Source organism: Erythrolamprus reginae, chromosome 2 (genome assembly GCF_031021105.1).
Source record: "Erythrolamprus reginae isolate rEryReg1 chromosome 2, rEryReg1.hap1, whole genome shotgun sequence".
In the NCBI taxonomy this organism is placed as follows: Eukaryota; Metazoa; Chordata; class Lepidosauria; order Squamata; family Dipsadidae; genus Erythrolamprus; species Erythrolamprus reginae.
Window position 1 is genome coordinate 205,135,727 of NC_091951.1, and position 13,274 is coordinate 205,149,000.

Genomic DNA, 13,274 nt, shown 5'->3' on the forward strand with positions numbered 1-13,274 from the left:
TGCTTGGAATAGAAAATAAAAAGGCATTCAATTCTGTTTTACAAAGCTAGATTGAGAAATGTCTCAAAGATTTTGCAAACAGTAGAAACATTCAGCAATTTATGAATATACTGATGAAGTTTTGGTGAACAAAGCTGACGACTAAAAGTGAAGTATTAGGAGAAGTTGAAATCAAATGCAGAATTTTCCTAGGTGATTATCGCACTTTACTGTGAAGTATCAGTGGCTTTACTGACTGCAATTTTGAATAAGTCAAATTATGGATATGAATTAGCAAAAAGGAAATACAAATTTAATATTTATTCTGAATGGATGATTTAAAATTATTTGGAAAAACAAAGGTTGAATTAGATTCTTTATTAAAAGACACAAAAGACTTCATCAAAGATATTGGAATAGCAATAGCAGTAGCATTTAGATTTATGTATCGCTTCACAGAGCTTTACAGCCCTCTCTAAGTGGTTTACAGAGAGTAAGCATATTGCCCCCCACAATCTGGGTTCTCATTTTACCGACCTTGGAAGGATGGAAGGCCACGTCAACCTTGAACCTACTGAGGTTTGATCTGCCAAATTGCTGGCATCTGGTGATCAGCAAAAGTAGCTTGCAGTACTGTACTATAACCACTGCACCACCAAGGAATGTTGTTTGTCATTGAGAAGTATGCAATCATAGCCATAAGGGCAGGCAAAATAGTTGCAGATGATGGAATACAGCTTAACAATGAAGATTTGAAGAATCATTTGATTTGATGAACCAATTTGAAGCACCAGAAGAAGGCTACAAATATTTGGGAATTTTAGAAGCTTCCAATTTATTCAGAAACAAAAGAAAATATTTCTTTCAAATACTGGTATATCAAATGTATTTGAAAAATGTTGAAACCCAAGTTAAATGGTGGAAAAATTATCAAAGCAAATAATACTGGGGCAGTCCCTGTCATTCAATATATAGCAGGAATAATAGACTGGATCTAGATTGAATTTAATAACTTGGGTCGGAAGGCAAGAAAACTAATGACAGTGCACCATGCTTTGGATCGAAAGAGTGATATTGATTGGCTGCATTTGTCAAGAGCTAAACAGAGGACTCTTGCAGGTGAAACGAACTATGGAAGAAGAAAAGCCTGGCTTGAATGTTAACATTAAGAAAAGCCAAAAACCTTTGCTGAAGAAAGTCAGTTTAAAAAAGCACTTGAAACAACAAAGGTGAATGCTTATTTTCTTATATGAGGCATACCCTTAACATAGTTGTAGGGTTTGCATGTTCTGTGGAGAAGTAAGAGTTACAACAGAGCGTCAACCATATTGGATCAGTCTCATTAGAGAAGCTACACAAAGAGTGCCTCTCCCGTAAACAATATGATGGAATGTGATTTATAGAAGCCTATACTGGACTGATTGTTGTCTAGGTCAATAAGGGCAAGCTACTGTAGATGTTGGATTTCCTGGATATCTGATAAAAATTGGGAACTGGAAACAAAAAAAGGAAGAATGATTGCAGGAATGGGGTATATACAGTTTAATGAAAAGAAGGACCAGGAATGACCTAATAGCAGTGTTCCAATATCTAAAGGGCTGCCACAAAGAAGGGGTGTGTGTGTCAATCTATTCTCCAACGATGGGACAAGAAGGCATGGATAGAAACTAATAAGGAGTGAAGCAATCTAGAACTAAGGAGAAATTTCCTGACAGAACAATCAATGGAATGATTTGCCTCCAGAAGTTGTGCGTACTCCAACACTAGAGGTTTTTAAGAAAAGATTAGAAAACCCTTTGTCTGAAGTGGTATAGTGTTTCCTGCCTGAGCAGGGAGTTGGACTAGAAGACCTCCAAGTTCCTTTCCAACTGTGTTATTCTTTAAATGGTCTCCAGCAGGAGATCCCAACTGGTGGGCCCTGATCCACTATTGGGGCAAAGCCTATTTGCAACTGGACCGCACTCACAGCCCCATATTCATGCATGGCAGGCACCGATGCGTGCACCCACCACTCACACAAATGAAGCTGTGTGCGTGCATGCCCCTCGCACAAACCCATCCACTGTTTCCGCCCCACTCCCCTGTGCCAGGCCGCCAACTCAGAAAGAACAGGACTCAGAACTGTTGGTTGAGAAACCAGGCCCAGCAGCTGCAGGATTAGTGGGGGGAAAATTGTTTGCCCATTGCAAATATAAGAATACTAAAAGAAATAATAAATAATTTATAATAATTTGTAATCTGTTATCACAAATCAAGTCCAACAAAAAGAGGAAAAATGGAAAGAATAACATTAAAATCATAAATAACAAAACAGATGCTGGAATAATATTTAAAATAAAATTGCTGTTCTCATAAATATGTCGTACATAAGATTGGGACCCTGTAACCTGTAGACTGTATCTAATCCTAACTGTTTGTAGCCCTCACTCATTTGTACTCCATTTGTACTCCAAACAGCTGTTTATTTTGAATAGACTGCTTCAAACACAGCTACCAAATTTTGGCAGCAAACAACGGTTACATAGTGGTTAAAATTGCAGAGCTAGGCAGGGATGAACCAGGTTTGATAATTTAAAACTTATTGGGTGATTCACACTACTCACAGGATCCCACAGTGATGATATCCATGCATGCTACCTTGAGCACACAGAGTAATGCATGTTAAAATATAATAAATAAAACGTGATAATTTTTCTCCTCTTAAAGATGAACATTAGAAAATAGGTAGTAAAAGAGCTTGAACTTCAGATTTTTATAGGTGCTTTTAGAATAGCAATCATTCAATTATCATGTAGACCTTTTCTGACCTACAACATATTTTCCAAGTGGTGTGCCTGAAAAAGTGATTAAATCAATACCTCTTGGTGCAAATGGAGCTGGAAAGTAAAGTGTGCTGTTTGTTTCCTCTATAGGCATGCAATTTTGGGGTTGTTATGCCATAACACCTAAGGCAGAAAAAGGCACAATCCTTATTCCCCTGATAAAACTTCATGCTCTATTTCAGTGTTTCCCAACCTTGGCAACTTGAAGATATTTGGACTTCAACTCCCAGAATTCCCCAGCCAGCATTTGGGAATTCTGGGAGTTGAAGTCCAAATATCTTCAAGTTGCCAAGGTTGGGAAACACTGCTCTATTTCTACCACACCATAGGTAGCTATGAGCATTCATCACACTATATAGGTAAATATATGATTTTGCTACTCCTTTTCACATTGTCTCTTTTTTCTGCTTTTTCTTTCACTGCCTAGATTCCTGAAGTCACAATCACTACTAACTCACCAGAAAAGAAGGACCCTTCTAAAGATCATCTCGTAGATTTTACTGATTCGCTACAGGGACATGCTATCAGGGTCCATACATCTCACGAGGAGCTGAAAGTGCCATTGGGTTTCATGCTAGGCGCTGAACCCCGTCCCTTGGGACAGTGGGATGCTTCTGAATTCAGCAAGTGTGACCTCACCACAGAGGGCTCCTTCATGGAAGAATGCATGGAGGAACAGTTAAGAAGATACCAAGAGCTGCCCCATCGCTTGGAGGAAGATGCCATAGATCGAGAACTGGAACAGCTTTACTTGTCCCACCTGAGCCGGCTTCGAGCAGAGGAGCTCGGAGGAAGGGGAGAGTGGCCTGAGGAGAGCTCAGGCATCAACACCAGCCCTGTCCCCTCTCTCATTGCATTGCGTCAGAGTGTCTTGACTGATCGTGACCTGATAGTCAACTGGACAGGCCCAGAGAGAGCACTCAACAGTTCCCTGGCAAAAGAGATCACACTATACTATGCTAAGCAGCGGGGCGATGACTCCAGAGATAGTGAGGAGGAGGGAATTATGGCAGGATATGCAACACAGGGACCACCTGAGGTGGTGGAGTCAGGCCGCGATAGCCCGCCAGTCTTACTAGAAGGCTGCTTTCTAAATCATCTGGAAGAGGGAAACGTCCAGCAGAGTCCAGTGAAGGACTCTGACTCCTTTCCCAGCTTGAGACTGGTGGCACCAAACACCTTGAGGCCGGTAGTTCCAGAGGCTATGGTGATGCCCCTTGTAGTTCCAGCCCGGACACTAGTGCCCCTACCAAAGCGGCCCACAGACCTGCCATCCAGCCCTCTTGATGCCCCTGGACAAGGCAAGAGCCAGGGCTTCTTGATAGGGCATGGCAGCCTCTGGCTGGGCGAGGGCCTTCATGTCCACAAGCCCCCTGAAGCCAGCCCCGTTCCTCCTAACGAACTTGAAAAGATCTTGACACGCTCCCTGCGGTTCCTCAGCCTCTTTGTCTTCCTTCCCGTGGTTTTCAACAGCTGCATGCCTTTGGTGGCCGTTACACTTTACCTCCTTTTGGATTGGTTCTCATAATTGGCAGGACACTCGGAAGTGCCAAAGGCTCATGAGAAGATCTGTAACTTGGCTCTGCTCCCGTTTCACCTGATCAGCTAAAAATTTGGCAGTAGTATCAGATCTTTTTAAGGTTAATGGCACATCCATTCTAAATTTCCCAGGATTCAGAACTATTTATTTTTATTAAATCATCTAGTATAAGAGATGAATTGCTTGGACAATAAAAACGAGCTATATGTGAAACTTGCCATGAATTGGATCTGAGGTAGCATTTGTAAGAACCAGAGCAGGGCTCAAAGCCCCAATAGCTCCCCCGTTCTCCCTTTGCATAATTTATTCAAGGTTAGAAACAACAGTGTTGTCCATCCTTCATTTTCAAAGATAGAGAGGCAACTAAGTATGCCTCAATGGCTTCAATCCTTCTCAAAGAGCCAGAATAATATCTCTCTTTTCTGTCTTAAAAACAATTACCCTTGTTAAGGTTCAGTAGATTTTGTGGTTTTGGCCTTCCTCTTTCAGCTACTTGTTGAAATCCAGTTACCTAATTTATAAGAATTAAGTCATTAATTTATTTCCAATTTGGGAATGAGGCAGACTATTCCTAAAATAACCATATTCTTTGATATTTTACAGGTATATGCTTTTAGCGGGCTTTGACTATAACTTGTTTTGTGACAAAGCAAAACATTAATATTAAGGGATAATTTCAGACTATTTTAGAATCTTAATAAATTAAACATTTACATTTCTAGGGGGGAAAGTCAAAATGGCCCATGTAAAAATTAAGATAGAATGTTTTATTTAAATTCCGTATGCTCACTCTTTATATTTTAGTGCAACTAAATTTGATACTAAATTTGGCAACTAAATTCCTAGTAAGTTTGAGGAGCTTCTGGTTATATTATATTACAAAGCACCCACCTATTTTGTGTAAGAGATTTGGAGAAATCAACTAGCTAGCTCAGTTTCTGTCTTGCTTTTCTCATGTGCAAGTACAAATCATTATTAATTAAGTGAATTCTGCATTAACAAACAAACAATAATCCCCTTGAGTTAAAAATTACCCCACACCTAGTGCTAATCTATTGTGGAAGTTCCTTTGGCTCTTTAGGGAAGAATGTAGGCTTAGACCTGAATATACTACCCTGTGACTTAGCACTCTATCAATGTGAAAAAGACTAAATAACAGATGACCCCTAATCCCCATTTATTTTTACAAGGCTGGAAAATTGTAAATATGTTTTGAAAATAACATGAAGCACTTTCTTTCAGAATGTTCTCCTGTGCCAGCCTCAGTGAATTTAAACAAGAAAAGTCCAAAGGAAAAATAGCACTTTTGTTGAGCACCTGATTCCAGAAGGATTTATGCAATCCTGGATTGTGCTCCGCGTTTCTGTAAGTTCCCATTATTTGAACGAAACAGGGAGTCAGATAGAAGTTTTCCATTCCAAAGAAGATGGCAGCATTTTCCGTTTCCTGTCCGTACAGCTTCTGCAAAATACAATCACAACCATTCCAGATGGCCTCAACAATTGCACAGCCAAGTTCCATTCATGCCCCTGTCCTGAGCCATACCCAAGCTTCTTAGGAAGAAACTTTGGACTGCTGACTGTCTGTGCTTCTAGGACCCCTTTTCACTCCTGGATCCTACACTTCTCTGCCACTGGCAGGGTCCGACGTAGAGGACTACAGGAAAGCTCCTTATTTTTGTACCTGGTGGGAAGGCTGACTTTTTCTACTGTAGAATTCATCCCAAGATAGAGATTTTATTTATTAACAACTAGCAGTACAAACCCAGGCTGGAGGGTTTGCAGAAGATTAAAATAATTTATATATACATGTTTGATGTCTGCAGCAAAGGTGTAGATTGGAAACATCCTGTGTCTTTTATGTGCAATAGGTTGAAATGGCACTGAACTTGCTGTAAGAAGAAAGCCTACCCGCTTTCATGCTGCTAAATGTTTTTCATTAACTTCCTCTTGAATGTTGTACTGTCAACAGCTGCTGTGATATAGCTTGTGGGGCCTTGTGGAGGAAGGGGAGATATTTGTATGGGTTCTGAAGCCACTTCTGTCTGCTGATCCAGACATGGTCCTGCTTTCCCCATCCATTGGTGAATGCTCTTAATTAATTAAGGAACATAGGGAGGTTTGGAAAGTGGAATACTGTTTGTGCTTCATGAAGGGAGATCTGTCCTGACGTCAGTCACCTTAAGAAAAATCTGTATTTTCCAGATAAAAGTTGAGATCAGAATGTAATTAGCAGTCACGGCTACATGTATGTGTAAGAAAGAGAGAGTGAATGAGTGAGAGAGAATGTGCACATTATTTTCTTAATTGTCCCATGGTTAAAATTTTTTGATGTCCTATTGTTCCTTCTGCCTTATTCAAACTGTCATCCAACAAATAGGTCTTATACATGTTCCACACCGCATAAGTTCTGAAAATTATTTGGTACCTCCACTTGGCTACAAAGCAAGCATTGATTATACTTCAAATGTCTATAGAAACACTGGTCAGAGCCAAAATCTTCATAAATGAGCAGGCTGCCTCTGGTGGCAGATTGTTGAATAAGGACTGCACAGTGGGATATAAACCTATATTATGGAGTATTATCCTTCAGAGAGTTATTCTGCACAACTTGTATTTAAATGCAAAATATCTACATAAAAACATTGCTGTGCTTTTGCACAGCTCCTGGTCATATAAGTTAATGTGCAAGAGGATTTATATGTGAAATATGCTTCATGTTAATTAATGAGAGGTTTCTCTGGATTTGGGGATACCCAATTTCAATATTTTGGATTAGCTCTTATAAAACAAGGTTTTCTTTAGTGCTTTTGCTAAACATTGTTTTTGTTAAGTTTCAAGCATTCAGCTGGCCAATTTAGAGGGCAGTTGTTTCAAGTTCTCCATCTGCACTAAGAAGCTAGAGTTTGTGCAAGGAAGCTATACTAGACACTTCCTTACCTGTACTTTATTTTTAAATGAAGTGTGTTCAGTAATATGAACCCCTAACTTCAGTTCAATGTTGTGTACTTTAAACATAGTATCAATAAGAGCTAGATTGCAGGAGGTTAGATATATTTAAAAATCTCTATAACCACCATTGTCTATCTGGGTTAATGTATAAATCTTTGCTCCCACTGGATCCTGTATACTAACTCTTCACCAACATTATTATAGAAAAATCAGCAATTTCTCTTCTCTGAGCAGCAATAATAAAAATGTAATTCAGAGGAAGTAGGAAGTTTGGGTAATCTTTATAATTAATGTTGAAACTAAATAGATGTAAGTGTGCACATAATTGTATGCAACAGATTAGCATGTGTAATAATTGCAGCTACTCTTTATAATACATTAACAAGTTATACATTTTTTTCTGGATCATGAAAAATACAAGCCAGAAACCTCTCTAAGAGAGCCAAGTTTATAATCCCTTCCATTTATGCACAGGGCCTCATTATATTTCCAAAGTTATATTTGCAAAAATCCAAGTAATTTTTCAGACCATTATTCTACGGTAGTATTCTAGAGCAAGAACAAAAATGAACCCTATGACATCCTGAAGACCCATATCTAATATAGCATAGATTTTTATGGATAATAGTCCGTATTGTTAGATATCTGGAATAGAGAGAAGAGTACTACATATGCACAACCATTTGGAAGAATAGTTTAATGATGGAAAGAAAGGTCAGAAACACTGAAAGCTATCTCTGGATACTGGCCAATAATTGAAAAATTATCAGTAATTTAACAAAAGATCAAGGGATTTATTATTACACTGCATGAGTTAATTCAGCTCATCAGTGTAAGAGTAACTGCCACATTCATCAGTTTTGTTAATGGTCAAAGAGTGATTTATATATTTATATTTTATTTACAAAGTTAAACCAGCTGAAGGTTCAAGCTAAATTATATTGCTTAGGCATTGGAATAATTTAAAAATGATCATATAGATGGTTGCAATAGCCCAGATGCCTAATTTATTAGGGATGAGAGGGTGATTCATTTGATCCTTTTTGTGGCTAGCTTTTTAGGCTGTGCTGACCTCTTCTTGTAGTATAGCAGCTGGTTCTGTCCAATAGTTTTATCTTGATGCAAATTGACTTACGCATGCAGAATGCATTGTGGAGATTTCATTTCTGCCACCGGTATTTGTGGCTTTGTCCAGAAGAGACTTATTTTCGGTGAACAGACTGAATGAATCCATGCAGGGTTGAGAAGGGGGTAGTAAACTGTGCAGGTTGAATTAGTATCCAGCTATGGATTTATGAATGAGAAATCATGCTTGTTCAACCCTTGAAACTTAGCTTGCTGGAGAACACTAAAGAAGAGAAATTAGCGGTGGGACATTTGTCCATGATTTAAAAGCAGCAACTCTGCATTCTTTCTTCAATTTTGCAATCATCCCATGGTGTGGAATTAGATTACAATCCCAGAAGCCTTATTTGTTTTGAGCAGCCGTCCCCCATGGTAGAGCCTTTTAGATGTCTTGGACTCCATCTCCTAGACCAGGGGAAGGCAAATTCGGCTCTTCTATGACTTGTGGACTTCAACTCCCAGAATTCCTGAGCCAATCATGCTAGTTCAGGAATTCTGGGAGTTGAAGTCCACATGTCATAGAAGAGCCAACTTTGCCTACCCCTGTCCTAGACTGAGGCTGCGGCCTTTGATCATGTTCCTCAGCCAGGTCTTTAGCTATGGAAAAAGATCTGCATGGCAGACTATAGGCAACATGGCAGGGAATCTGTTATGTATCTGCTACAGTAGAGCAAGGAATTGGATGGGACTTACGTATGCGTGTGTGGGTGTGTTTATATGTGTATGTGTGTACATCCTTTTGAGCTGTGCCTGCTTCAGAAGCACTAATAAACATCCTGACTATAGCACTTGTGTCCTTGGGAATTTTTTGGAAACAGCAACAAATGGGTTAAGGTTAGGGTAACTGCTACCTGCCCTCCTGTGGTTATTTGGAAGCCTCAACCCCCCCCCCCAAGGTATTTGCCTCCATATTACTCCTTCCTTTGATTCTGTTAATGGCCCAAGGATATTATTTCAAGAGACTGTGGGGTTCTCCCAGTGTTGCTAAATATGGTTAACATGGCCAGTAATAAAAGGATGCTGGGATTCAGTGACACTTGGAACACATGAATTTCAGGAGAAAAATAGAGAAATCTAGTAGTCGGTAATGTGGTACAATTCAATATGCCTGAAAACACGTGGTTACTGGTTTAAGTTGACTCTTGCAAAAAGCATTGAAGTTGGCTAAGAAAAAAGTGTTTTAGTAATCTCTAAGAACTTGACAAGTTTAGTAAAGTGTCTGTCACAGGGTAGACAACACCCAACTGTTGTTAGATTTCAGTGAGAAGTTAACGCAAAATAGGCAAAGCAACAAGAATTTATTTCAACATGTAAAAATTTATTTGCTCCTACGATGTTTGGAAAAATTAGACTTCGTGTATGGACTTCACTCTCTTTGGGATGCTCCATCTAGAAACAATTGCTTAGAAACAAAATATCAGAGCAAATAAATGTTTTACTGAAAATTATTAAATAAATCACCAATGAAGGCTGGTAAATTTCCTGTCAGTAACTGGAGCATAAGACTATTTTAGGACTGCAAAATATCTAAGTTTATGAATGTGCAAATCATTGAATTTATTTTGCAGAAGACTGCTGCTCTGGTTAGTTTACAATCAACATTTTACTTTACAAAAGGACATTAGCTGCATGCAGCCCCTTAGGCCAGATCTTGTTTTTCCCTTTCATGTCTCCCCTTGTTGAGGGGGAGACAATCCAAAGTGGTGCCTTGAACAAATAATCGGAGGACAGCCAATCCAGATGAGGCAAAGGAACAGTAAACAGCTGAAACAAAGGGCTATCCAATGTTCTGTTTTTCACAGAGGATAAGGAGAACTTTTTGGAAAGCCTATAAAACAGACACATTTCCAGCAAATAATATTCTATTATGCATTACTTATGAACTTAGAAATAGCAGACCATACGGTTGGCAACTATTAATAGCCTTATTCTTCATGAATTTGTCTTAAAGTCATGTAAACCAGTAGTTGTCATTCAATTGCATAGCATTTTGGTGACAGCATTCGGACAAAGCTAGACCAGCTGCTTGAGACTATGGAGATGAGCAGCCTATCCAGAAGAAGGAGTTGAAGAACATGAAGTGGACAAAACAGCACCAGTGCAGAGAACTAGCCAGAAGAATATTATTGGATTGTAGCAGCCAATATTAAGGTGTATAATATAAAGAACCAATCTCAAAATGCTAGTTGCTGAAGCCAATCCTGTTAAGCTACTTGGGGTGCTTCAATATTTTCATGGGTGGAGTGGCATTTCCCCATAAAGGGATAGCATCACAGCATGGAAACATTTCTGTGTCCAATTTTGCTACTGGAAATGGCGAAAGTGATATTCTAAGTGAAGGCAAACCTATGACCCATGTCAAAGGTGACACCCGGATTACATTTTGCATGACATGTGGATGCTGTCAAAGTCCCTAGTGAGAGCTATGTCCTCAAAAGGGGCTAAGTGCAACCCAGCCGTGTAGGGTCACCCACGAACACGAATCCTAGAAAGAAGAACCTGGACACATTCTCTCTCTGGGTGAAGTGACATAGTGTAGAGCCATGTACTCCTTTTTATTTGGGAACATAAGGAAATGGGGTATAATTACATATACATGTCAAATGATACATCCAACAACACAACTTCAAACATATCTTTTGAGTTCTTCCTTTCCCATAGATATCAATAAACAATTTCCTAGAAAACTCTTTCCAAGAGCAGATGTTCTCACACCTAATTTCTCTGAAGTCTTCTTATCTCACTAATCTTCCTTAATTACTCTGTCCTCCTGTTGTATGCTTCAGGCAATGTAAATTCCCCCCTTTGATCTTATAACGTCCTGTCCAGAGTGGTGAAAACTTTGTTTATTGTGAGATGTTTATTTGAGCCCCTTTTGTTTCCCTATAGTGATTGCCAGGAATGCAGATTAGGCAGATTAGTGCCCTTATTGTCCTGGGTAAGCAGAGTATTCTTTATGCTAGAGGTCCAGATTTATAAATCCTATTTCTAACATTTATGCTATACTGCAACAATGACATGTCAATGTTCACCAACACCTGACAACAACTGTTCTTGAAAGCACATCCTATTCTCACAATTTTCAATGGCTGTAGATGGCCACTGTGAGAATGGGGGTATGCCTCTGGACATCATGCTGCCGCCAGAGCCACTGGGAATCATGAGAATAGTGTATGCTTTCACACTTTTTGGAGATTACCGATATTGTGGAATAACATTTTCTGAAGCTTTTTCAAGAATGAAGGCCTTGTGTGACTTGGAGCTACCTCAATTAGTCTGCCATTTAAAAATTTATATATACAATTGTTTCTCTTCTGTTCAATGTGTGTGAATCACACATAGACACACACACACACAACCAGAATCAAATTAGAAATTTTCTGAATTTTTGATACACTAAGCCCCGAGTCCTCAGAGAGGGGCAGCATATAAATCCAATGGATGGATGAATGAATGAATGGATGGATGGATGGACGGACGGATGGACGGATGGGTGAGTGAGTTGAGTGATAAGTAAGTAAGTAAGTAAATAAATTGTTTGCCATTCACTGACTTAGCCTGAACAAAGATAGCTGTCCATGCACGTTATTGCAGCATAAGATCTGTGATGAGAACAAAGTACAGATGCAGCTAGACTTTGGATTGGGACCATTGATGGTGTGATGTACAAATATTGTCACTGGTTATCAGGGCATTCTTGAGCATGAGTTAGAGCAGGGGTCCTCAAACTTGTCAACTTTAAGACTTGTGGATTTCAATTCCCAGCATTCTCCAGCCAGCATAGCTGGCTTGAGAATTCTGGGAGTTGAAGTCCACAAGTCTTAAAGTTGACAAGTTTGAAGACCTCTGAGTTACGGGTGTTGATTTGTATTTCTGTGTTTGCAGCAGAATGCTCATTGGAACCCTTCTCCAGATCACCATATGTTTCTAATTCTGGAGACGTACGGTAGTTTATACACAACTCAGTCCATTTGGTGCTTGTCAAGACCTCATCTGGTATCCTATGTCTAGCTGGGGCACTATTCCAAAAAAGGGATTTAGCCAAGTTTGGAACAGTTACACCAAATGTGAACAAAATTCACTGTAAGATTGGAAAATGAATACTAGGGGAAAAGGAAATACAGTGTTCCCTCGATTTTCGCCGGGGATGCGTTCCGAGACCACCCGTGAAAGTCGAATTTCCGCGAAGTAGAGATGCGGAAGTAAATACACCATTTTTGTCTATGGATAGTATCACAAGCCTTCCCTTAACACTTTAAACCCCTAAATTACCATTTCCCTTTCCCTTAACAACCATTTACTCACCATTATTACTGGTACTCGCCATTGAATAAGACATTTAGTGATTCTGCTACTTATAAACATAATTATTTATTGACAATAATCATTTTTTTTGTTATTTATTTGCAAAAATTATTAGTTTGGCGATGATGTATCAGGCGGGAAAAACCGTGGTATAGAAAAAAACCCGCAAAGTATTTTTTAATTAATATTTTTTGAAAAACCATGGTATAGGCTATTTGCTAAGTTCGAACCCACGAAAATCGAGGGAACACTAGTATATGCTTAATTGCCATCCAGAAAGCTGCAATCTGTTCTCTATTCTTCCAGATTGGAGAATACTGGCCATAAATTACAAGGTAGATTTAGATTGGGGGGGAAATGCAATAATAATGTTTGACAGTTTATTTTCTAGGTAGATGGTGGATTCCCCTTACAGCTACTGTCAAGAATTATTTAATGAGGATTTCTGCACTGAACAAAAGGTTGGAACAAAATCATGTTAAACAGCATTTAAACAAAGCTGATAGTTTTATCAATAATACTGCATACTAGACTTGTGTTACTTTTTGTTGG

General features: G+C 39.2%; 1 protein-coding gene across 1 annotated transcript in view; it reads left to right on the top strand.

The window, feature by feature from the left end:
- The window catches only part of PPP1R3F (protein phosphatase 1 regulatory subunit 3F), a 44,763-nt gene extending 37,210 nt beyond the window's left edge, over positions 1-7,553 (top strand). The window contains exon 4 of the mRNA XM_070741414.1: positions 3,229-7,553. Within this exon, the coding sequence (XP_070597515.1) occupies positions 3,229-4,329 (1,101 nt within the window). The 3' untranslated portion in view covers positions 4,330-7,553. The remainder of the gene's footprint in view (positions 1-3,228) is intronic.
- Positions 7,554-13,274: the final 5,721 nt, after the last annotated feature.